This window comes from Ctenopharyngodon idella, chromosome 19 (assembly GCF_019924925.1).
Source record: "Ctenopharyngodon idella isolate HZGC_01 chromosome 19, HZGC01, whole genome shotgun sequence".
Classification (NCBI taxonomy): Eukaryota; Metazoa; Chordata; class Actinopteri; order Cypriniformes; family Xenocyprididae; genus Ctenopharyngodon; species Ctenopharyngodon idella.
The window spans coordinates 11,925,325-11,952,010 of record NC_067238.1 but is presented as its reverse complement, the minus strand read 5'-3'; the positions used below and the strand labels follow the sequence as shown (position 1 = coordinate 11,952,010).

The window sequence follows — 26,686 nt, the reverse complement described above, 5'->3', positions numbered from 1 at the left end:
ACTTTCTTAAAAAAGTCACTCACAACTGAAAGTCTTTTATTCATTTAGTGTATAAACATCACTTGAATCACTTTCAGAATGACTTTTTTCAGGTGATAAATGATGCAACAATGACAGCCAATCATGTTATTTTTAATGTGATGACCAAAAACATTATTCGTTCATCCTTCTGAGATTGTCCCCATTTGTAAAAATGAACGTTTCAAGATGTAGGAAGTACATTTGATAGAAGAAACTTTTATTTTAAAAAAAAAGATGTTAATTACCACTATAACCAGCAGATGGCGGAAGAGGACCATTTATTAGCTCATATTAGTTATTTCCTGTAATATTTTTTTTCACTCAGTTTTGCTTTTGAATAAATATTAAACATTATAAAATCACTAAGTTTAAAAACACATTTTGTCAAGGTGAAGTATGAAGTACTCACAAAATCTCATGAAAAACAATAACTTTTCTTGCGAAAGAATTACACAGAAAGCGAGCTCCGCGCTTTCCCTTTATAATCACTGAAGCTGTCAGTCAGTGCAAGTTCACATGCAGATTTCAGCACACTTATGAAAAACTCACATTTCATTCAATTTATCTAACTAAAGTGCACGATAAATCTTTAATTTACAGCGTGTTGACGCTTTTTTTCACGCGAAAATGTGAAAACTGATGGTCGAATTGAATTTTGCTAAAGAGGAACTGAGGGACATGTCTTTTTTTATGACATCTTACGTTTTCATAACTAAATTAACGCTAGGCCTGTCCTATTTAAGTGACTATATTCTGATTATAAACTAAGTATTACACTATTGATGCTGTTAAGGTACCTCAGGACATTGAAGATACCGACACACCAACAAGTGACATTTCGCCGGAAGTTTTCCAGCTGGCTTATATTTTTGCGTTCTTAAGAACGTTCCCTGAATATGCTCCATTCGCTCCACTTAAAGATTCGTTAATAACACCGATTAGTTGCTCCTAGTTGTCTCCTAATGATGGATTCTGCTCACTTACAATTTCACAACCCGCCTCACGGCTACGATTCCCAAGGGAGTCTCGATATTTCACTGTGGGTAAACATTGCCACGAGCGTACGACGACCCTAACACGGCCCTCCTTTCCAGGAGTCAGAAATCGTTTTGAAATAAACGTCCTTTCGCGCTTCAATATTAAACGTGTAATTGCTCTACATTTTCATCTGAGGAAAACAAATATATCCCGTATTTTGTTAAAAAGTGTGTAACTGAATATGCCCCGTACAATTGAGCAGGGAGAAAGTGTCGGAACAGCCTTCGACAACTGCCCTCGACTCCCCCTCCCTTCTCCCCGTCCCCCCTCCTTTCCTCTGCTCTCCTCCCCTCCCCTCCCTCCTCCCGCTCTGACTGTGAGAATGCCCGTGGTGTACTGACAGAAACGATACGGGCTTAGCAGACATGGAGGCCCGATTAACGAGAGAGGCCCATTCCGACGCGTCTGAGCTCGATTAACGCGGACCCGGAGAAGGATTCGGGCGACATATCAGATTATCACGGGTAACGAGCGCTGCACAGAAGACGAGGGAGAGGGCGAAGAATTTGAGGGAGAGATCCATTTCGGGTCCTCTGTTGATTCAGCGCAGCAGCCGCCATTTTGTTGACAGTTCGTGTTTTTAATAACCCGTGCAAGGCTCATCCCGAAGAGGGTTAGATTTTTGTATTCCGCTTCTTTTGGTCCTCCCGTGGATGTTTATACGCTATTGTTGGATTTTTATTGACGGCCGGGGCGAGAAGGGAACACTTTACTAATCTGATCCACACCAACAGCGGCTGCTTCGTTACATTACTAGTCGTGTGGACGGATCGCGGGGGTTTAGCTAGCCATACCAGTAAATGTGCCTGACAGGACAGATCAGCCGTTTCATTAGAGTGTGGGTTTAGTGGTACCAATTACCTGGTGTGAATTCACTCATTTGAGAGGTAGTAAACAACACAGAGACGTGAATTGTATGACCGTTGACGTTGTATACGTGGGGTTATAGCCGCGATGAACTTACCTTGCTCACAGACATGTGTCTTACAAAATTGCAATGGCAGCAAGGTATTTTGACATCCCGTTGTAGTAAGAGTCTCAGTCTAATAACTTCATATTATTGTTTCATACAGTCTAGTTTTTGACATGTACAGTAATGTAAGGTTAAGCTCAAGATATGCTCTTTGCTAACGAGCTATGCTAGCTATATTAGGATCATAAACCGTGACCAGTGCGCCTCACGTAGATAAATATCGTTACAGCTCATTTTTGAGGGGTGACTGGATCTACAGACTAGACGAATATTTTGTTATGCTATGCATTGGTTGGAATGTTCTCCCTAGAAATGTGACCGTTTTTCCTTTTGCTTTTTTTTTTGGGCACATCAGCAATTTCAAGATAAATATCCAAGCGAAGGGAGGATTTTGATCGCAAATTATGTGAGCGCAGTTTTGGACCGCTATCAAGGTGAGTAACTTGTTAATAATTTATTCTGCATTTAAACTGCAAATAATTAATAAATGGTTTAATTCAGGTGGTTTGTTTATTAGGACATCTTCTGTCAAAACAAGTGAGGTAAATGCAGTATTTTGACACGTAACTCACGAGCTTTGTTTGTTGTAGCCGTAATGCTGTTTAGTAAGTATTCATTCATTTAAAAGGAGTTCTGATTTTACGTGTTCAAAATAAGAGACCAGTTTCATAGAAATGAACCTCCAGTAGCACCTGCGAGTAGATCATCCTCAGTTAACCTCGCTTACAATAGGGTTCATTGCACGTGCAAATTGCGCGCGCCTTTGCTTGGTTATATTTTTCCCATTGGAGCAGATGTCTTGAGTAGTGTAGGAAAGAGTAGAAAGTGGTGTCTGGAGCCTCTGAACAACCTTTGACCTCTGACTCCGCTGTCAAGGAAACCAGAACTAAGCTTCCCGCTGACTGAGTGCTGTTTGAGTGGATAGCCGTGATTTCAGGCATTTAGTTTGTGATCGGAAGAGATTGAGCTAAGAAGCATTCTGTTTTATGAGTGCAGATTAATAGCACATCTCAATGCTTAGACTGTGTTAGAGAATTTTAGTTTCGTTTTGTGGTCCTTGCATCTGATGCTAAGTTGCGAGCAGTATGTTGGAGTAGATAGATAAATCTTACAGGTGCACCAAAATATTCGACTCTTAAAAATGTATGAATATTATTTCATTAGATGATAAATTGCATACAGATGGCAAATTCAAATTCAAAATTATGTAGACCCTTTCTTATTGTCATACATTAGTGGAACATGTTCATTCACAGTTGATGTGATAAACTACACTAAAAATTCACTTTGAGATCAGTTACAGTAAAATAATCGCAATAAGTAAAGTTAACTTAGTTTTAAGACTAACATTTGTTTGCAGATGCCGCTTGGTTGGATATTGTTTTCTAATGCAATGACATTCATACAAGTGTGGATTAAGTGTCTAAATACATTACATTTTGGGGTCACTGTATTAACTGAAATAATAATAATGATAATAATAAGCATGAGTCTGTTAAAGTCGGCATGAAAATTCACCCTATTTTCTAAATGAGTGTTATTGATCTTATTGTGACTGATTCATCCATGTATGTTTCATTTAAAAAAAAAATTTGTTTTGACCTCGCCATTTTTAATCAATGTCATAACTAGATTTTCCAGTAAAATGACAGATGTCTTTCTGGTGACGTATGCCAGACTTCTATAATCATGTCATTCACTTAAACCTCGCCCCTTTTGTACAATCCACTGTACGCTTGCATTCATATCTGCCTCCATCCAATCAATAACTGATAGAACTCAGTCCCCTCCCTACTTTTTTTCTTTTTCGCTAATCTGTTTACCTCAGATGTACGTCACAATATGAAAGAAAAGTTCTGTTGCTACTGCAGTTTCATCGCAACTTTAATATGCAAATATTAGCTTTCAGGCCGGTTTTGAAAAAAAGAAGACAAAGTATGACTTCATGCGAAAGGAAGAGTGAGAAATGAGAGGAGATGCTAATTGTTTGCTGTAAGTCCTCTACACCATATTTTTAATAGTTTTTAGATGCAGATTGCCAGAGTTTTTTCTCCTTGCCATCTAGTCACCCTCAGGCTCACTAAATCTCTCAAACTTCAACTGCTCCACTGTCTCCCAATTTGTCCTGCAGTGTGTTTTGGCTGACTGGAGGTTGTGGCTTTCAGTGCTCATAGAATAAACGAGGGCACATAATTTCATAGTAGAAGAAAGGCTGTCTAAATACACTGAGTTAGTATATTATATCTCTATGCTGCCAAAACAAGCACAGATTAAAGAGTCATGAATGACAGGTGCTGAAAGAGCATGAAGGAAGGAGGAAGCAGAGGAATTGATGACTTCAGAGTTTAATTTTTGTTCATTGATAAATTCGGTTTGCTGCACTTTATTTGGTCACACTTTATTTTATTGTTCATGTTTCCTTGTACTTCCATAAATAACTGAACTACATATACTTGGTGTGTCATTTTTGTTAGTGTTCACATTGTTCACATTGTTATTAGTATAGTAATTAATTATAGTAATGTGTTGTCTTTGTAACACGACCACTGTAAAGAAAAAAAAAAAGTGTTTTAGTTGGTTTGTTGTATTTATTTTGCTCAACTGGTAGAGTATGACACTTGCAACGACAAGAGCATGGCTTCGATTCCTATTGCATCAGATGCATAAATGTAAAAGTGTTGGATTATTAGCAAACGATAGCTTGCTGCAATTCTTTCCAGCTTTCCCTCAAGACTTTTCCCGCAGCCATTTTACAATACAAGGTAGCATTTATTTTTGGCATCTTCTCCGCAAAGAGAGGAGGGACAAGAGAGTGAATAACACAGTAACGAGAAGCGGAGTACGACCCAGAGCGCTGAGGAAATAGGGGAATGATTGTCACTAAGGGAGGGACGGACCAGGGAAAAAAGACAGAGGGAGGGAGCGCTAGGGAAATGTGTTTTCGATTAGCAGAAGCACAACGGCTCTAGTTTGACCGCTGTACTGTTAGATTTCCAAGTGAGTGTTAGAGGGAGACTGAATGAGTGAGAGAACGAAGAGAGTGACAGAATGGGGTGAAAGGGTAGGTCGGACAGAGAACAAGAGAGGTGTGATTTTTGGATAACCATGTGTGAAACGAGAAGGGGCGAATGGAAGAGAAAGGGCGTGTTTAAGTGAAATGGGGTGAGTAATTATAGTAAACATAGTGAAGTTGGAGTAGAGAGAAGGAAGGCAGGACTCCAAGTTCTGTAGCCAGTTCATAGTTGTGGTGATTTCACAGAAAACAACTCTCTCAATATAAAAGACCACCACTAATGAAACAACACTCCATAAAAAGGCTTTCTTAGCTTTTTCTCGTGCCGAGCTCTAAACGGCTGTAACCGTACATGTAGTGTTCCAGTGACCTAGGTATTCTTAACAGACTTGTGTAATCTTTAAACTATCACTCTCAGTGGGACATAAAGAAACTGTCCGCTTCTGTCGCTCTGCCCTCTCTTTTTTCTTTTCTTTCCTGGTCTTTCATTCACTCTCTGTGCTTTTCTGACTCAAAGTCATAAAAAGGGCTCGAAAAGGTGACTGGATCCTCTGTCTCCCAGAGGGCCTTTTATGCTGAGGTCACGGCTCGGACTCGCCTCCCAATGACTTGACCCTCAGAAAGCACCTGTGGCTAGCGTGGTACTAAATTACTGAGTGGCCTTTTGTTTTGGAGGCGTGTAAGGGGCATAAGGTTACTTTTATCAAGCCCCCAGTACTTTTTTTTTTTTGCATTCCAAAAAAGTTTTTCTGTCTTTTAAAATCCAGGTCAGTTTATTAGAAATGCTTTTACACAGGGTTGTAAAAAGGATTGTTAATTTTTTGTAAAATATACAGCTTGGAATTTTTAAATGACTGATCCTCCTGTCCAGATGTTGGTAGTTATATTAAAAGGTTGGCTCACACAAAAATTAATATTCTAAAATAATTTCATATCCTTATGACTTGTTTCTTCCATGGCACACAAAGTGATGTTCTGCCAAAAGGTCTTGCCCATAAAGGGACTGGGGTTGAACTCCAAAAATGACAAAAAAAGTACCATAATAGAAGTTTATAAGCCTTCTTGAAATGAAAAATTGTGTGTTTACATGTACAACAAAATGCAGAACTATCAAAAAATCATCTTATGAATGAATATGTAAACAGATGCATTAGCACATTTAATGAGTCTCAGATACCAATAAAAGTGCTGAGCCCAATTAGGCAAATGGGCAAATCAAAAGTCTGTTTTTTGTCAAATTGTTTACGACCTTCATCCGATAAATTGTTTACATGATCTTACACGTTGTCCATATATTAGGCATTATCCATGTAAAATTGTGCTTGTGATAATACTCATTTATTAGAATATGAAGCAATGCAGTTGTAAAAAAACATGCATTTTCTTCAAATGATTTTCCTCAATGATTCATAAAAATATTACTGAAATGTGTTGAGTTTATAAAATAAATTGGTGTAAGTCAGTTTACTGTCTGGCCACATCGGTTATTATTCAGAACCATCCATAATCAAAAGTCTGAGGCAGATTTGGGATATTAGTGACTTGCAGCTATCTAGCCTTTCTTTGTCCTTAGTTTGATCATTTGAAGTCGTATTTGTGGTGGTAGTGATCCATGTTTGCAAAGCCATTCTGTGTTAATAATTAAATTAAAGGTTAAGGCTGTCTTAAAAGTGTGGCTAATTTGTCTTTTGGTTGTAACACCCCCTCTGTTTTTATCTCCACAGTTTGAAGGTGAGAGGGCTGGGTACTTGGCAAGGAACGACATTGCTTCAACCCAACAAGGATTTATTTCCGACCTCTGCTACACCCCCCTTCCCCTTCCCCTCGATTCAACTTCCTTTCTCCTACCTGACATCTGCAAAGTCCTCCTGTACCTACCTATACCAGCGAGTGAGAACATCCTGTCCCACTCAAGCCCCCCTTGTTCCCCAAATCACCAATGGATCAGAGGACACAGGGGGGGCCCTCTACGCCACCTCCGCTCCCTGCCAATGCCCCCCCAGCAGAACGTGAGAAAGAAGGAGTAGGAGGAAAGAAGGATGATGAAGAGGAGAAGAAGAAACGAGAGAAACCAAGAGATGGAGCACAGAGTGAAACTTGTGGTGCTGAAAGTGGGACTAGTGACCAGCAACAACAGCAGCAACCCACACAGTTCTCAGTCAAAGAAACCAGTTACTCTGAGGGCAACGTCAAGCTCAAAATAGGCCTGCAGGCCAAACGCATGAAGAAGCCTCCTAAGATTCTTGAGAACTATGTCTGTCGGCCAGCCTTCCGAGCCACTGTAAGGCATAGTGGAGGCAGAGGAGGAGGGCGTGTTAATCGCGGGGCTGGAGCTAGTGATGGGAGCAGCCACACTTCTAGCCCAAGTCATGGAAAAGAAGGAGAGAAAAGCCCCTCTGTCAACCGAGGAGCACCTCTATCGTCTACTGCTCCTGCTGCTACATCTCCCTCACCTTCTCTTCCTCCTCCTCCTGTTTCCACCAGCCCAGTCACTCCTGTGAATGGAAGTGCTCCAGCAAAAAGGGTAAGGTTGTTTAACTTCTCATGCAGCATTTCTTAGATGTCTAAGAAATTGTAAACAAAGAATGAGACTAGCTGAAATTACATAACAAGCATCCAATACACCAAACCAACAGGGAGAAGGGATAGACAAACTCAAATATCCCTCTCACTCTACTTTCCTTTCACTAAGCTAATGTGGTTTCATCAGATAAATAAGCTTTGCACATCTTGCCACATTTTCTTTCTCACTCTTCTCTCTTTCACTCACCCAAATACTATACTATACTCTTTTTATTTTTCCTTCTGTTTTTTCCTTTTCCTTATTTCTCTGTTAACTATGCTTTTCTGTCTGACCCAGAGTACTTTGTTGTTCACTCTTAGATTTTGTTTCTCCATCTTTATTTGCCTCAACTCTGTCCTAATGTCTTTTTATCCCCATTGCTCTTTCTCTATTTCACACGCATCTTCCCTTCCTTTCCCATCTCTCTCTGCTATTGATTTAAAGGAAAAAAACAGTAATAATGGTCCAAAATTCAATCAATAAACAGGAATTTTAGTGGCATAAAACATTAAAAAAAAAAATTTAATTGTTAATAGTTAGGAGAAATCCAGCACAGTTAATAATGCATCATAATTTCTTTGTTTCATGATTTTCCATATTACATTGAATTAAATGTATGTAACAGTGTTTCTGTGACTCAGTTTTTCCTTCTTTATATACGTATAGGGTCCTCCAAAACTTGCCTGTAAGTCAGAGGGAAAAGCTGATGTAAAATCTGTTGCTTCTTCAGAGAGACCCCTTAACCTTCATCGCCCCACAACAGAAAGCAAATCGCACTCCGCTGGAAAGAAAAACCATGTTCCACAAACCAACTCTGCCCCTGCCCCATCACCACCAACAATGCCCCCAGCTGCCACATCGCAACAGGACCCTAAAACAGATGGGATCTTAAAATCTTCTCAGTACAATTTTTCTGAGGGGCAAAAGGAACAAGAAAGAGGAATTTCTGCCTGGGGTACCCCTACTGTGACTGAGAAGCTTGCTCAGCTCATAGCTACATGCCCACCTTCAAAGTGCCCAAAGCCGAAAGCCCGGAAGGTGTCGCCAGCTCCAGCACACAGTAGCTCGCCTCCTTTAATTTCTAATCTGCAGCGCCCTGAACGGGCTATGGCCAATAGGAACACCTATTCCAGGGCGGTGCACCTTGCCCCACCACCACCTGTTTCGCGGCCCCCAGGTCGCCCATATGGGTCCAAAAACAAAGACAGTATTCTGGAAAAATTTTCTGGCACCTCTAGAAAAGAGGAATCAGATGGACTTTCAAAAGGTGTCACCAGTAGCAACAGCAGCACAACCACCACCACCACCACTGCTCTGTCTCAAAACAGTAGTCGTTTGACAACGACATCCACAAATGATGGCACTGACATCAGTACCACCAATGGAATGAAATCTCAATCTCGTCTTGGGCACTGCCCATCTCATTCTTCCTCTACGGCTTCTCTTTCATCACCAACATTTTCCTCTTCTTCATCCTCATCCTCCTTAGAGAGAATAGGAAGTACAGGATGTCACATAGGTTTGCCAGGGTCCCTAGCCTCACACCCTAGAGCAAGCCCCTCCCGAATAGAGGAGTTTACTGAGAAAGACAAAGAGCGTGACCGAGACAAAGACACAGACTGTCCCAGAGATTTAAGTAAGGGCTCCACTCCCACCATGCCAGGGAAGCAAGATGCTAAAGAAAGGTGTTCTTTGTCAGCTTCTCGAAGTGAGAGGGGTAAACACAGTGAGAGCTCAAGCCCAGTCAAACGTAGTCCCAATCAGGAAAGTCGCGTTAGTGGGGTACCAAGTCCTGCTGAGTCCACCAAATGCACTATTTCACCTTCATACCCTTCTGGTGCCAGCATGAGCCCATCACCACTATGCGATGACACTGGGGCTGTATCTCCTGCATCACCAACTGAGCAGGATTCAAAGCCTTTTAAAAAGCGGCGAGGACGGCGACCTCGCTGGACGAAGGCGGTGAATCGAACCCACAAGTCTTTACTTGAGGCTGCTTCTAATCATCAGAAACTCGCCACACCAATGCCCTCAGGGCTTTCCTCCCAATCCCCTGTTCGGCGTCCTGTGGGACGGCCTCCCAATTCTAATCTCATGCCCCCTGTTGTTTCCGAACTTTTTGAATCTTCACCCAAGAAGAGGGGACGACCCAAGAACAAAATGCCCCGGTTAGATGCCCCAGCACGTGGCCGCACCCCAAACAAACTGGCACCCTCAAAAGTCTACTCCAGTCTGCTCAAATCTAAAGAAGAGCAGGATCCCCCTGTTTTGCACCCTGAAGTGGACTTTAATCCACCTAAGCCCATGGCAAGAAAGCGAGGGCGCCCCAAGCGCTTACCTCCAACCCTTCCTCAAGAAACCCAGCCCCCAACACTTGCTCCTGAATCAGGGGATGCTTCAGTAGGTGAAAAACCTTTTCGTAATAAGGGCAATGGGCAGCTCATCATGAAGACGATCATAGGCAAAATCAATAAAATGAAGACAGTAAAACGGAAGAGGCTCCTCAGTCAAATACTACTTGGGCCGAAACCAGGGACTGAGCAGGAAGGATCCAGAAACAGTGGGCCACCAGGAGCTCCGGCTGCTACAAAACCACAGTCTCTGTCATCACTTGCTGCTACATTTGGGGGCAAATTAGGGCCCCAGATCAATGTTAGCAAAAAGGGGACAATATATATGGGTAAAAGGAGGGGTCGTAAGCCAAAATCATCAGCTAATCTCTCCCCAGGTGCCCCCACACCCCCTCCAGAACCGTTCTTGTCACCAAACACTTCTTCCCCACTCCATCATCACACATCGCAAACATTACAAAACCAGCAACACCAGTTGCCTCCATCTGAGGTGTTCCCTTCCCCATCACTCTCACAGTCAAGTGGAGGCCAGAGTCCCATTAGTGATGCTAGCTTTGTTGAACCTGGCTCAGTGCATTTCTCATCCCACCCACACTGCAGCCATTCCCATCAGAGCCATCACTCATTCTCCTTTCCCCCACCTACTTTTTCAGCCCCCTCTGCTCGCACTGTAGGAAGCTCCACATCATCCACAGCACACCCATCTCAAAAGAAGTCTTCTTGCCGGGGTTACCACCATCACCACCACCACTACCGGCAACACTACCATTATCGAAAGTTTTCTCCTCCAAGGCCACTATTGCCCACGTCTCCTGCTCCTCTGAGTGAGCTGAAGGAGGCCACGCCTTCCCCAGTCAGCGAATCGCACAGCGAAGAGACGGTACCCAGTGACAGTGGCATTGGAACAGACAATAACAGCACCTCGGACCGTGGGGAAAAAGCTGGTAGTGCAAGTGGCTTAGCTGGTGTAGGGGTCTCGCAGGGTATGGCAAGTGGACTCTTAATGCCTGGTGTCATAGGTCCAGCCATTGGAGCAGGAATGGGGCTTTCTTCAAGAGGTAGGAGGAGACACTCCTCTTCAGTTCTCTTGGAGCGTCCCTCACCTACACCCTCCCCACTTGGAGCGAGGGCATCGCCTGACCCAAGAAGACCACACCCAGCTGCCCCATCTTCTGCTTTGGTTGGACATAAAGAGAAGCACAAACATAAGTGCAAACGTCGTGGACATGGCTGCCCTAGCTATGACAAACTAAAAAGGCAAAAGCGCAAACGCAAGAAGAAGTACCTGCAGCTGCGGACACGCCGACAAGACCCAGACTTTTTGGCTGATTTAGATGAGATTTGTGTTCAGCTCAGTGATATTCGAATTGCTCATCGCACACCTACACTTCGTTTGGGTAGCAGCTTGGGTCTGGGTGCTGGAGCAGCAGGCCCGGGCCGTGGGTCTGGCTTGGGAAGTGCCAGAGCCAGCAGCAGCCTTGGAGGTGGGACCAATCCACCACCCCATCACTATCTGCATAGAGACCTCTTGCCCACCATCTTCAGGATAAATTTTAGTGGATATTATTCACCCCACCCAGCCTACCCATGTGATTCACTTCATTATGTCCGTAAGCCTGATCTTAAAAAGAAAAGAGGGCGACCTCCTAAGCTCAGAGAATCTATATCAGAAGTTCCGTTTGTACCTGGGTTAGGTTTTCCTCTCTCCAGCGGCGGTTTCTATCACCCTTCATATGGTGTCCCATACTCTTCTGCCCCACTGGGACTTGGCTACTATCGTGGTTATACCCCAGCAAGTGCCCTGTACTCCCACCCCCATCACCAGGCTCCCCACTCTGGCCCATCCCACCATGTTCATTCCCCCTCTTTTCCTCCACCTCCACCCCCTTCTTATGTCCATCATCATCACCCATCCCACCTGCTTCTTAACCCCTCCAAATTTCACAAGAAGAAACATAAGCTACTTAGGCAGGAGTATCTAGGCGGTGGTCGTTCATCAGTACTCTATCCTGCCATGTCGTCTGAGCTGTCATTTGGCTGGCACCACAAACACAAGCATAGACACAAGCACCGTGATCGCTGTGGAGAAGAGGAGGGTGATGATGGTGGTGGAGTTGTAGGTAGCATAGGTGGCAGAAGTGGAGGAGGTGAGGGGTTGGGAGTCGGAAGAGGGGAGCGAGGGAGTGTAGAATCCCTGCAGCGCTGCCGGTTTGGGCGAGATGGCTCTGCTGACTCCAGTGCTAACAAACAGGCAGCTTCTGCCAACTCTCCTTCCTCTTCCTCCTCATCTTCTGCAGAACGGTACAAGCGAAAAGAGGCCTCTTTGTCTTGTCTTGGGCCTTCACGACTGTCTTTGGGCAACACGAGCCGGGGACATCATCCTGTTGACTCCTGGTTTAGGATGGGAAGTTCTGATACTGATTACTCCAAACTCTCTAGAAACCAGTCCCTTTCTGGGTCTGGTGTATTTTCTGAAGGACATGCACAAAATACAGTGGAGTGCTCTGAGAGTGACGAGGAAGATGCTGCTTCCCCCACTGAGGAGGCAGAGACCAGCCACCACACCAACTTGTTTGCATCTGCACTATCTCGAACCTCGCTCAAGGGGAGTCGGAGCAAAAAAGGTGGAACGTCAGAGAGCCCCAGCCTTTCACGTTTGGACCGGACAGTGAGAAGGGATCGTTCGACATCTGCAGAGAGGAGAGAGATGGGTAAGTGAAAAGTCTTACGAGCTAATGCTGATATTGAGAAGCCTATTGAAATATAAACCATAATCATAGCACACAAGTATTATATTACATCCATGTTCAGTTCAGTAATGTCCTTGCATTTTTTTACATGTTGTTTTCAACCGACTGAATGGGCCTGCTGAGGTGACCCAAATTTAGTTTGACATTGTGAAGGTTGCAGAATTAATGCAGTGAAATGTAGTCACTCTCCAAATATAGCTTTACCTCCGCGTCCTCCATAATTCTGTGCTAAAATTTTATTGGACGTCACTTGCTTCAGTGCGTGCCGCAAATTTATGATTAGTTTTCAGTACTTCCTGTCAAGTGTTCTGTATTGATTTCGAGGCCAGGTCATCACATCAAAAGCATTTTGCATGACCTGTTTAAAGCGGTTGATACAAGAATAGTCAAAGCTGAAGCTTGTAGTTAAAGGTCCTACAATACATACTACCAAGTATACTACAAAGTGGCTAGTTGCGACATAGTTTCCTCTGCACTCCAATAGCAGTGGGATTCCAAATATGCTACTTGCATATACAGACTTTTTATGGCTAAATTTCTTCACACTCAGGCATGCACACACACGCACACACACACACACACATGCATAAAACAGAGCAGTTATAACAATGCAGCCTCTCAGTCATGCTGGGATGGATGGGCAGTGTGTTTGTGTATATGTGTTAATACATAGAGGGTGCCTAGTGAGACAGCAAAGTGTAGTATGTAATCCAGGATTAGAGCTCAGGACACGAGGTCATCCACCGGTCATTGACAGCACCATTAATTCACTGTAGCAGTGAGAGCAAGAAACTGATGAGAAAGAGTAAAAGAGGAGGATTAAAGGCTAGAGGAAAATAGGACTGATAAAGAAAAATAAGACTAAGGCTGTGAATAAGATGTGATTGGAAGGAAGAGTTAGTTGATGAATTGGTGCCCATATATAGTTAGTGGTGCTTGCCAAGGCAGTCATTATTATGTGATTTGAGCAAAGAGCTAACCATAAGTATTAAACTCTGACTTGTAACTCGTCTCGCACAGAGGAAAAAAAAACAATGAAATGGAGAGATGTGGAAGGATGGGTTTGACTGATGGAAGGATAAGATGAATAGAACATAATAGACTAGACTGTGTTGAAAGTGAGTTAGACTGAGAGTAAGTTAATTAAAGGGATAATGGAGGATAGAGGGAACACAGTTAATGAGGCCCTGCACACATGAATAGATGATGCTGCTTTTTTTGCTGAATCTGTGAGACGATTCTTTTCTTCTACATCAGAATTTAGCCATTAGGAGATGAGGAGATAAATTGGATTATAGATGCTGTAGAAAAGATGCTCAGGTCCTCAGTCTGTTAATAAACTTGTTCTAAATAAAGATAACAAGCTAATCATGAATTTGAGAGTTTAGCTTAGTCAGAGGCAGGACGCTGTTTTCTGTATTAAATGTTGCCCAGCGCTCAAAAGATACCAAATTGGCCAGTCAGTAATTTCTGCTGTAAACAATCCTTTGGTATACACAGACTTATATATGTGTGTGTGCTTTTTTATTTTTATTTATTTTATTTTATTTTAGCCTTTGTTTTCATTATAAATGTCTTTGTTGACTATGAAATAGGGATTTGCATTTTGGTCATTTTAACTGCTCAATTAGTTGACATACATGCCGTGGGACCTTGGGTGATGGAGTGAGTTCTGTTACAACACTATTTTTTTTTTTTTTAATTTTTGTTCTAATTTGTTTAATTGTTTGTGAAAAAATTTCAGCCGCTTAACCCTCCTTTTGGTTTAATCTCATAGGGAATGTATCTGGCATGCAAAACCGAGGTGGCCAATCCAGTGTTCCTGATGTTTCAGAGGGTCCCCATCATCGGCACCACCATTACCACCACCCTCCTCTATCCCTCTCGCACTCTTCCTCTTGCCTTTCTCATTGCACTCTTGACCAGCCTGGAAGTGCGGCAGCTCTCCGGCCCACCAGTCGCCAGGCTAGTCCCTCCACATGCTCCTCCCAGCCTGCATGCTGCCTTGACTCCCCCCCTTCGCATCACTCCCATCGGCCCCCTCCCAAAAACAACCTGCACCATGTCAACAAGATCCTCCGTGCTAAGAAGCTCCAGAGGCAAGCACGCACAGGAAACAACGTGGTGAAAAAACGGGGTCCAGGCCGTCCCCGTAAGCACCCTCTGCCCTCGCCTCCACCGTCACCTCCACCACAGGCATCTGAACAGGAGAACCACCCGTTACCTGAAAGGCACAGAGGAAGTGTGCTCTGGGAGGGAGACACCGTGGTTGATGTCATTGAGTCTGTAGTGCAGAGCCAGCGTAGGAAGGGACGCAAGCGGAAGCGCTGGGAGAGGGAGACAGAAGGAGGCGATGAGGAAGAAGAGGAACCGGAGGAGGAAAGAGAGGTGGAGGAAGAAGAAGAAGAACGGTCAGCTGCTAGAGAGGAGGATGTGATGCCGAAAGCTAGAACAGAAGGAGGGAGGGAATGGTTGACGCAGGAAGAAATGCATTGTTTTCGCAGGTATGCGGTGCGATATACTCAGTATGGCATGATACTTTTTTTTTCAGCAATAATTGATTAAAATGTATAGTAACGACATTTAATGTTACTAAACATTTCTATTTCAAATAAATGCTGTTCTTTTGAACTTTCTATTCATCAAAGAATCACGGTTTCCACAAAAATTTTAGTACAACTGTTTTTAATATTGATAAGCACATCACCTCTTTTCTCACAGTGTCTCTCTAAACCCATTCAGTCTCTCTAAACCCCTTCTTTCTGAGAGCTTCCTTTGCTCTGATTGGTCAGATGTCCCATTCTGTTGTGTGTGTTGGAAGTGAACCGGCCATTACCATATCTGAATTTCATCTGTTTAATCTGTTGAAAATCAGCATTAAATACAAATTGACATTTTCAACTTTCATTACAAATTTCTCTGGCTCCATGTTGTGGTCAAAAAGCTTCCCCAAAAACGCAGGTGATATTTTTCATGATTTTTTTTTTGATCTTAAAATAAATTAATGGGTTCTTTTGCAGTGCACTTGAGGGGAAACCTGATAGCCAGTCCTCCCCAGAGCGCACAGGCCCTACTTCCGTGGAACAAGCCCCAAACCCACCAGTGACCACTCAGCGGGAGAAGAGAGTTGCTAGACCACCCAAAAAGAAGTTTCAAAAGGCGGGGCTTTACTCTGATGTGTACAAGACTGATGAGTAAGGGTGAACATGTTCAGCAAGCCCATTTTATTATCTAACATTCATATCCCAAGTAAATAAACGTAACCTTTCTGCATTTCCCCAACAGTCCTCGCAGTCAGCTGCTACAGCTAAAGAAGGAGAAGTTAGAATACACTCCAGGTGAACATGATTATGGCCTTCTACCTGCTCCCATTCATGTTGGTGAGTTTTTCCTTTATGCTTATTTTGCAGTTGTGACCTTTTAGTCTACAGATGTTGACATGCATCACTTAGTTTAGCACAATATCTAATTGCAGTTTAGCTGATAGTTGGATTTAGGATTTTTGACATTTTTAAAGAACTATTATGTCAACAAATAAGCTTGTGGACTTGTATTGGTATACAGCTTTCATTGTCATTCTTAACCAGTTTATTATGAATAGCTTCATGGGCAATCAGTCTGATTAGTTATGGTGTATGAGTTATGAGGTGATTAGTTTACTCAATATTGGAATGGGGCAGCCTCAAGTTAAAGGACAAAGCAACTGAATTAATAACTGCAATTTGTCTTTGGTGTTTGTCCAGGGAAATACTTGAGACAGAAACGCATTGATTTCCAGCTGCCTTATGACATCCTGTGGCTTTGGAAACATGATCAGGTAGCTCCTTTAAACCACGTCTTTTCCTGAGCTAACAGCTGTGTTTGTCATTTAAGTTTTTTACTGCAAAAATTGCTGTATTAATCAGTATTTTGTTCTTGGTTTCCAATAAACATCCTTAAAACAAGATACATTCACTTGTAAGATAATGGAAAATATATCTTGCGTTAAGTTATTTTTTTCTTTCCCCTTTGGCAAATGTTTTTTTTTTCTTGTTGTAAGCATAAATCTAACAAAATTTTAGTGAGGTTTGTGAAAAAATAATTTGCCTACAGGGTTATGAAAATAAACTTGGGATATATTTTCTAAAAACAAGTTTTAATGTTTAAAAAGATTTTTAGCAGTTTAATGTCTGTTATGCCTGATTGCTTGCAAAAAATCTTTCTAATAAAAGATGCATATTTGTTCTTTGTAGCTCCACAAGAGACCTGATGTGCCTCTCTACAAGAAGATCAGATCCAGTAAGGATATTTTCATCGTTTTGATCTCTACTCATGAACATGCATCTGTTTCCATAACTATACTAATTTGACAGGACTGGGAGTTGTTGATTTCCTCATGACTGTCTTGCTCTCGTTTTTGTATTGTGTTTTGCGTGCACATTTGCGGATGATTAAGAGTAACGCATCAATATTTTCTGTATTAGATGTCTATGTGGATGTGAAGCCTCTTTCTGGCTATGAAGCCACTACTTGTAACTGCAGGGCGCCTGAAATCCACAGCGAGAAGGGCTGTCAGGACGACTGTTTAAACAGGTAACAGGGCAATTAAATACTTCATTTTTGGACCAGTCTTAAGAGGCTTACATCATCTTCTCTGCTTACTCATTAGTGCAGTTGTAGTTCATAATGTGGATCCCATTGGTTTCTCATCTCTGTCTCAGGATGATCTTTGCTGAGTGTTCTCCAAGTACATGTCCGTGTGGTGATCAGTGTGATAACCAGCATATCCAGAGGCATGAGTGGGTGCAGTGCCTTGAGCGCTTCCGAGCTGAGGGAAAGGGCTGGGGGATCCGCACCAAGCAGCCCCTACGTTCCGGCCAATTCATCATTGAGTACTTGGGAGAGGTGGTCAGCGAACAGGAGTTCAGGTTAGCCGCAATTTGGATTTAAACAACAAAGATGAGACACAGACCTTAACTAGTTTGAACATTCTGTGATGCTCAAATGCTATCTAAAAACTATTTATTTATTTACGGTCATGTACTAACCATGTGTGATTATTTTTTATTTATTTATTTATTTTATTGTTTTAATTAAAAGTAGGGCTGCCCCTGACTAAGATGTTTCTAGTCGACTAGTAGTCGTTCATTTAAGGCGTTAGTCGACTAATCGCATGTTTATATTAATTTAATTACTTAAATATATACTGAGGAGAATACCAAACCATAATGAGCCTTTAATATATATAGGCGTAACATATATAGGCCATCTCCGCAGTATAGTGGACGCGCCTATAGAAAGAAGTGCAACTTTCATACAGATTACATAAGCAGGGAGTATTTCAATTTCAAGCTTTCTATAGTTATATTTCTCATGTCTGTGAGGCAAGTAGCCTATACTCTGAATCACGGTTAATTTTTGTGACCCGCTCCAGTTCACGGAGACTGAGATGGCAGAAAGCGTATCTTGTGTGTATTCTTTGTTTTACAAAGGCACAACGCTTTCTTGTTATTGTCAGTTTACACAAATAAAAGTAGACCCAGTTTCGAATGATGTACTCTTATCTGTATGACCAAAAATGACGAAGTTGTTTCCGTTGCAAGTGATTGCGCCGGTGCCTCCATGTCATGCAGTAGCTTCCACACTCCGCACAAACACTCGAATATGCATCTAATAATAGCGCACAATTATCTAGGTTAATGTTAGAGCAATCGGCCAAGTAAAGTTTCTGCTACTTGCATGTTTCAAATGATAAGCCATATTTGAGGTTGATGGATGATAGGTGAACGTTTGGATTTCCTTCCCAACATACTGTAATTATCACGCACAATAGGGAATGCCATGATATTGCAGCCCAAATTATCACTGATCCACCCCTGTGCTTCACGCAACAGTCCGGGTGTTAAGCCTCTTTGGGGATTCTCCACACCTTACCTCTCACGGATGTGGGAAAGACAGTAAAAGTGGACTCATCAGAGAACAATACATGTTTCACATTGTCCACAGCCCAAGATTTGCACTGTTGGAACCATTGATACTGATATTTGCCACGAGTGACCAAAGGTATATAGCAGTTCGACCATGAATATTGACTCTGTGGAGCTTCTGACGAACAGTTTTGGTGAAAAAAGGAGAGTCAAGGTGCGCATTTAATTCTGCAGTGAGTTGGGCAGCTGTGGTTTAACATAAAACCACAGCTGCCCAACTCACTGCAGAATTAAATGCGCACCTTGACTCTCCTTTTGGATACAGTCCGGGTTAGTACCTGGACATCCCACAGCTTCCTCTTGTGTCTACAGTTAGTCCTGTTGGATGTGGTCCGTCCTGCTGTGGTGGTATGTCGACATTACCCTGGATACCATAACTCTCAATACACCACAAAGACTTGCTGTCCTGGTCACAGATGAGCCAGCAAGCTGTGCACCAACAATCCTCTTTTGAACTCTCTGTCTTCCATTATGTTGTGTGGATTGCAATATTTTATGTACAGCTGTGCTATTGCTCTGCTAATTCAACCTTCACACTCTTACTGATGGAATGGAAAATCGGTCAAGATTGACCACCAGGCTGCGCATATATAGGCGATTATTCACACTTTTTTTTTTTTTTTTTTTAAATTTACACATTTTTTAATTCATTCACATATATCATTTTTTTTATAATACAATAATTAATATAAATATAAATAAATACCTTTTATGAAATGTTTTGAATTATTTTTTTAATTTCAGTTTTAGTTTTACTTTATTTACTATACAATTTACTGTTTTGAATTATTTTATCATACATTCAACAAGTCTCTTTCTTGTTTAGGAGTCGCATGATGGAGCAGTACTTCTCCCACAGCGGGCACTACTGTCTGAATCTGGACAGCGGCATGGTCATCGACAGCTACCGCATGGGCAACGAGGCTCGCTTTGTCAACCACAGCTGCGAGCCCAACTGTGAGATGCAGAAATGGTGAGTGAAATGAGACCATTGATGAGTCACTGATGAAGTACGGCAATAAAATCCCATCAGCTTCTGATGAGTTCGGAAACAGAAAGGTCATTTTTAACGGTGAGTCACTGGGGATGTGGACAACCACGAGTACTGAGTAAGCAATGACTTTATCATCTAGAAATTGCTGTATTATGAACAAGCCATGGTCATGTTGAAAAATTAAAGAGGAAGGTCACATTTTTCTCTTTTACAGAAGGTGTTGAAACTGTTGTTTCATAATAAATTAGTGTAATTAGTTGAAATCTAAAGGATTATATATTAGCAATGGGATTGTGAACTCGAGATCCAGGTCAGTGACCAACATCTGCTTGGTACCGTAACACTATTACAGACATGTCGGATTTTTGTGTACATGCGCAGTCCACAGAAAAATGTTATCTCTTCCATCTCTTGCTCTGTCCATGTTTTTTCTCTTTCACACACACATACACATATTAAAAACTGTGCTTGTAGGCTGAATGGTGGCAGATCATCCATCTTGTCACACAAGAGCGATTATCTGAAGCTTGTGTTTTAGGGTGGGGGACACAGCTGTGCTGCCCAGTGGTTAGCTGTTAGAGCGCACACACACCCACATCTGTGCCTAAATGGCCTCATTCTACCTTTTTGCATATTGTACAACTTAGCCTAGTTTTTCAATATCAGATCCATAATGCTTGTTGTTGCTTGACATGGCTTGAGTTAATTTCATTTCAAAGATCGACACTCAATACAGCTACAATATATTGAAGCAGTAAGCTTTTAACACTGTTCAAAAGTTCGGAAAGAAATGAATAATTTTATTCAGCAAGAACGTATACAATTGATCAAGTTACAGTAAAGACTTGACTGTAAAGATATTGTTGCAAAAGATTTCTGTTTCAAATAAATGCAGTTCTTTTGAACTTCATATTCATTAGAAGTGTATCACAATTTCCTAAAATATTAGGCAGCACAACTTTTTTCAACATTGAAAATAATATTTTTTTTCTTGAGCAGCAAATCAGCATATTAGAATGATTTCTGAAGGATCATGTGACACTGAAAACTGAAGTAATAATGCTGAAAATTCAGCTTTGACCTCACAAGGATTAATTATATTTTTAAATATATTACAATAGAACACTTTTATTTTAAATTGTAATAATATTCCACAATATTACAGTTTTTACTGTATTTTTTATCAAATAAATACAGTATTGGTGAGCATATGAGACTTTTTTCAAAAACATTAAAAAACGTACTGACCCTTTTGAGTTGTAAAGTATATATGGAAATATTATTATTAATGCCAGAAGAAAGACTCCAAAGAAAATGTGAAAGGTGATTGCAAAAGTTAAACCAGATTAGATCAGATTATTAGAGATTTAACAATCCGTTTCATAATTGCTTTAGAAACTTGACCGAGGTTGAACGTTGGGTTTAAATCATGAATCAATCTGTCTGCCTTTCAGGTCGGTGAATGGAGTGTACCGTATTGGTCTGTTTGCTCTGAAAGACATCAACAGCGGAACAGAACTGACATATGACTACAACTTCCACTCCTTCAACACGGAAGAACAGGTACATTAGAAGGGTTTCAGTCACCCCTATCCCGCATGTCAGGAACATGCCTGTCTGAAAGCATGTACATACGTGTGCACACGCAGCTGTGTTTTGTAGCGGATGCTTGTACTTCATTCGTCCAGATCACTGGTGCTGATTCAGTCACTCATAGCCACCTGATTACTTCAGCCACATAATCTAGAAGGGTTGGGACTCCAAATAACATTATATATAATACATTATATGTAGTATTTTTTTATTTTGGTAACACTTTATATATAATGCATTGTGAAGGTATTCATAATGTACGTTATAATGCATTATATCTTTTGATAAATAATTGTAACCAAAGTTAAAATGCATTGTAATATTTGCAGATTCCTTGTTACATCTGAAATTGGTTGTTTGTCATGTGTTTTAATGCATTATACTTTCTAAAGATGTAACATAAGTATTATAATATATAATAACTATGGTTACAGTTATTCACAAGACCATCCAATGCATTATAAGGCATAATTAATGTATAACAAATACTTTTATAATGCATTATATTTAAAGGCTTTAATTAAAGTGTTACCTTAATTTTTTGTAAGCTTTAATTATTTTTATTTATTATTTATTTCACATTAATGATGTTAAAAAACAGTGTTGTGGACATGTCACCTCAGACAGTTTACATTTATTTACTTTTAAGCAGAATCTTATTTATTTATTTAAATCTCAAGTTTTTGATATGCTTATTTTGATATGTGTATTTGTGCTTGTTAGTCAATTGAAGCACATTTTTATCTTGCTTGCCGAATGATAATGTTTCTCTGCTCTTGTTGCTATGCAGCAAGTCTGCAAGTGTGGCTCAGAGGGCTGCCGTGGCATCATTGGCGGCAAGAGCCAACGAATCAATGGGCTGCCTGGGAAAGCGGGCGGATCAGGGGGCGGAGCCCGAAGGCTTGGGAGACTGAAAGAGAAACGCAAGTCCAAACACTCACTGAAGAAGCGGGTATGAGACATTCAATAATGCTGCACTACTATTGGCTACAATAGCTACTAGTACAGCATAGTCCTAATGCAAAACTACTTTTTTGTGTTTGACTTAAGGAGGAAGAGTCCAGTGACAGCAGCAAGTTTTACCAGCACCTTTTAATGAAGCCCATGTCAAATAGAGAGAGGTAGGATCCCATGATCACACACTTTTTAATTTCTGAGCGGCTGGTTTTAAAGGGGCCATATTCATATCCAAGTCTAATTCATTGATGTTTTTGTACCAAAAACAGTAAGTTATTTATATTAGTATTATTTATATAGCTTTTATTTTTATACTTTCTGTTTAGTTTAAGTTTTAGTGATTTTGTTATGTGCTTTTGTTATTTTTATTTTAAATATTTCTGTTTATCTTTATTTCAGTAATTTTGTACTTCAACTTGAAAATGACCTTTGTTATAATTGGCTAATATCTTATAGTAAAGGCCCAGACATCCTCCACTGATTTCTTGTTTAATACAGGAACTTTGTGCTGAAACATCGAGTGTTCCTGTTGCGGAATTGGGAGAAGATGCGGGAGAAACAGGAACTTCTGAAGCGAGAGGGAGAGAGAGAGCGAGAGAGGGAGAACAGCGGCCTGTCTCTTTACACACGCTGGGGAGGAGTCATCCGCGATGATGGCAACATCAAGTCAGGTGTGTGGGCATGCGCACAAGTGAATAATATGTATGTCATAATATGTATGTCAGCTGACTAATGTAATGCATGCAAATTTGTCATTTATGGCTTTGATTATTCAGACTGTTGGTAAATGTTGATTAGCATTGTTTTTTTTCCTCCAGATGTATTTCTGACTCAGTTCTCAGCGCTGCAGACGTCACGCTCTGTGCGCACACGCAGACTTGCGGCAGCCGAGGAGAACACGGAAGTTACACGCACTGCACGCCTGGCACACATCTTCAAAGAGATCTGTGATATGATCACAAGCTACAAGGGTAAACGGACACTAATTCAATCACACAAACACCATCACACATAAACCTATAAAAACCTGCAGTTTTTGCTATTAACCTTATTGTTGGCAGTCGCTTTAATCATTTTCATTATGCAAAGCAAGAACCAAAGTCGTAATCACGGGATAAAAGAGTTAGACTTTGAGTTTGACTTGCATTTCACATCTGTAGTTTCTCAGTTTGGTTGACTGGACTGCAATGAGTTGTAAACTTATTACCAAATGCTGACATGTATTAGTTATTTGTTCTGATGGAAATCTCATTTTAAATGATTTAGTTATGCAAAATTCAATTAGTGAAGTATGCGATTCTGCAAAAGGCTTTTCTTTTGATTTCACCTAGACTGTTGAATCTAGTTTCAATTTAATCATAGTGCATTTTTGTTTTATTGCCTCAGTGTCATGAGATGTATTTGCACTTACACACACTGTTTATGACCTACGCTCTCACATAATCAATTGCTTTCTTGTACTTTGAAGATTCATCTGGTCAGACTCTTGCTGCTCCGCTGCTTAACCTGCCTTCTAGGAAGAGGTGAGAACAATATTATTTTCTTAGTACAGATTATTTACAACAGGGGTGTCAAACTCATTTTAGGTTTAGGGCCGGATAGGAAAAAAATGTAACCATGTGCGGGCCGAATTACCTTTTTTAAACCTTAGAGCGCTGACAGTTACATTTAATATTAACCAAACAAAGTACAAATTAATTTGTAAGAAAACTAGAAAAACTGCACACTGCTCTTTGAAAACGGCATTTGTTCTTACAGCGAAAAGACTTTATTACATTTTTATTTAATAATACTTTCATTTACGCAAATTTACAAGCAAATTTGTAAATTTACAAGCAAATTTGCCGATTCTGTAGCATGAGCAGTTGTTTATTTAAATTTGATTATATAATTTCAACATTTACAGCAAAAACAACATGGTCTGACTACAGTTTTGTGAAATTATGCTACATAAGACACCTGCACAAAAAAAAATTGCAGATGGACTGAATGAAAATGCAAACTCACTCTCTGTCAGTAGGTGGCGCTTATGGAACAGCAGCGATATAGCGTTTCCTTGGTTACCGCTGTACACTAAGCAGCGCTGCGCTTGAAAACAAAACTTTATACGGAGATAAAGAGGAAAAGAAAATGCCTTCGAAACTTTTCTGTCAGTTCTCTTCAGAGATACATTTATATAAACCTCAATATTTATATTTTTCTTTATATATTGCACGAACAGTGAGCTTGTGCCTGGTACAGTATTTTCCTCTGCTGGCGCATCTATGTTCTCTTCTTTGCGTCCGTATTCAGCGTTTGCCTGTTTTAACATCCTGTTTACAGACTTCGTAATATTTCCACACAAATGACAGTCTGGGAAATGATTGCAAAGCAGTTTGCTTGCAAGTCCAGAAAAGAGATTGGCCAAAATAAAACTAAAAACCATTGGCTGGTGCCATAAATTTCTATTTTTTTATTATTGTTTAATTCATTCCCCGGTCCGGATTGGACACCTTTGTGGGCTGTATTCGTATGTTTGACACCCCTGATTTACAATATAAATGTGTATTCTTTAGTTTTTTGGTTCAGTTAAAGGGTCTGCAGAAGCTTAAGGCCCCAATATACTATAGAATGAACTGGTGTGACATAATTTTGAACAAAATCACGAAGTTCATTTGGTATGGGAGTTTTGCAGCTTACCAAAGCGGAAAAGTTTGCTACGGCTGGTAAACACCTTTGATGTACCATTGGTCCATGGTGATTACGAAACAGGCAGGTGTCCTCTGAGGCTCCGCTTTCTTTGACATGGAAATCTTCTCTGGTTCATTTCTTCTGTTAAGTGCGAGTAAAAACATGAACACACCGGAGAGTTGTTTTATTGTACTAAATAAAGTTGTAATAATAATTGAAAGAATGATGCATTAATAATTGCAGTCTTAAAGGGTTAGTTCACCCAAAAATTATTCCATAATTTACTCACCCTCAAGCCATCCTAAATGTATTATGACTTTGAGTTTTATTAAAAAATATTATGGCTCTTCCAAGCTTTATAATGGGAGTGAATAGTAACCGATATTTTGAAGCCAAAAATAGCACATCCATCATAAAAGTAATCCATACAGCTCCAGGGGGTTAATAAAGGCCTTCTGAAGCGAAGAAAATTCGTTTTAGACTTCTAATTTGTGATCTGTGTTTTGTTTTGCTCTATCCTCTGCACTTCTGTGTTCGTCAATACGTCATGCATCGTCATGCTGGAGTTGTATGGATTACTTTTTTGATGGATAGATGTGCTTTTTTGGGCTTCAAAATCACCATTACTATTCACTCCCATTATAAAGCTTAGAAGAGCCATAATATTTTCTTAATATAACTCCAATTGTGTTTGACTGAAAGAAAAAAGTCATATACACCTAGGATGGCTTGAGGGTGAGTAAATTATGGGATTATTTTCATTTTTCATTTTCATTTTTGGGTGAACTAACCCTTTAAGATGTGTGTTGCGGTCACTTTAACGTCGTCATTCTTTACGGCAATACTTACTTTTTGTACTGTGTTCATGTGTGTCTACAGAAACATACAGTACTATGAGAAGGTCACCGATCCTCTAGATCTCAGTACCATAGAGAAGCAGATCCTCACTGGACACTACAAAACTGTCGAGGCATTTGATGCGGACATGCTCAAAGTGTTTCGCAATGCTGAGGTTAGTCCCACTTCTCAGGCTCTTCTCTTATGCCTATTGCTCACAAATATGATTATATTATGCTATAATGTAAGAATTACGATATCATTATAATTAATGATAATGCAAATAATTATAGTTAATCAAATATTTGTGACAAATGAGTTTTAAGGTGCACTCAGAAATTTTGTCCTCCAAAAAATAATAATGATGAATAATGATGAATTTGATGAATCTTATTTTTCACAGTTGATTGTACATGTAGAAAACACTTCAAAGGATCTTCTCTTGCTTATTCTGCTGTGCTCTTTTTAAACTCTTTTCTTATTCTCAACAGAAATATTACGGCCGGAAGTCTGCTGTAGGTCGTGATGTGTGCCGGCTGCGGAAGGCGTACTATGGTGCGCGTCATGAGGCTGCTGTCCAGATTGATGAGATTGTGGGTGAGACGGCCAGTGAGGCCGACAGCTCTGATTCGCTGGAGAGAGACCACGCCCACCACCACCATCACCATGACGGAGGGGGCAGCCACGACAAAGACGATGATGTGATCCGCTGCATCTGTGGCATGTACAAGGACGAAGGGCTCATGATCCAGTGTGAGAAATGCATGGTATGTGCTCATATTTGATATTAGGAATTTTAAAAAAAATTTGGTTTGCAATTTATCCCACACCATTTGTGATACATGATTGATATGTCCATGAATGATTCATTTAAATTATTCAACTTGAGGAGAGCTGTGCTATTACTTTTCAAAGTGATCAAATTAAAGATTTTCACCTGATAGACTGTAATATTAAAAA

General features: G+C 40.8%; 1 protein-coding gene across 3 annotated transcripts in view; it reads left to right on the top strand.

Annotated features, from left to right (window-relative positions):
• Window positions 1–1,354: 1,354 nt before the first annotated feature.
• The window catches only part of ash1l (ash1 (absent, small, or homeotic)-like (Drosophila)), a 34,606-nt gene continuing 9,274 nt past the window's right edge, over window positions 1,355–26,686 (top strand). The window contains exons 1-20 of one of the 3 annotated variants that reach the window (XM_051871928.1): window positions 1,355–1,523; window positions 2,388–2,466; window positions 6,770–7,569; window positions 8,275–12,670; window positions 14,487–15,213; window positions 15,730–15,903; window positions 15,995–16,089; window positions 16,453–16,526; window positions 16,942–16,987; window positions 17,173–17,281; window positions 17,410–17,616; window positions 19,502–19,648; window positions 21,124–21,232; window positions 22,053–22,214; window positions 22,313–22,383; window positions 22,718–22,890; window positions 23,038–23,190; window positions 23,688–23,742; window positions 25,769–25,901; window positions 26,218–26,493. In XM_051871928.1, the coding sequence (XP_051727888.1) occupies window positions 6,985–7,569; window positions 8,275–12,670; window positions 14,487–15,213; window positions 15,730–15,903; window positions 15,995–16,089; window positions 16,453–16,526; window positions 16,942–16,987; window positions 17,173–17,281; window positions 17,410–17,616; window positions 19,502–19,648; window positions 21,124–21,232; window positions 22,053–22,214; window positions 22,313–22,383; window positions 22,718–22,890; window positions 23,038–23,190; window positions 23,688–23,742; window positions 25,769–25,901; window positions 26,218–26,493 (7,692 nt within the window). In that variant the 5' untranslated portion in view covers window positions 1,355–1,523; window positions 2,388–2,466; window positions 6,770–6,984. The other 2 variants (XM_051871930.1, XM_051871929.1) reach the window with 2 other exon arrangements.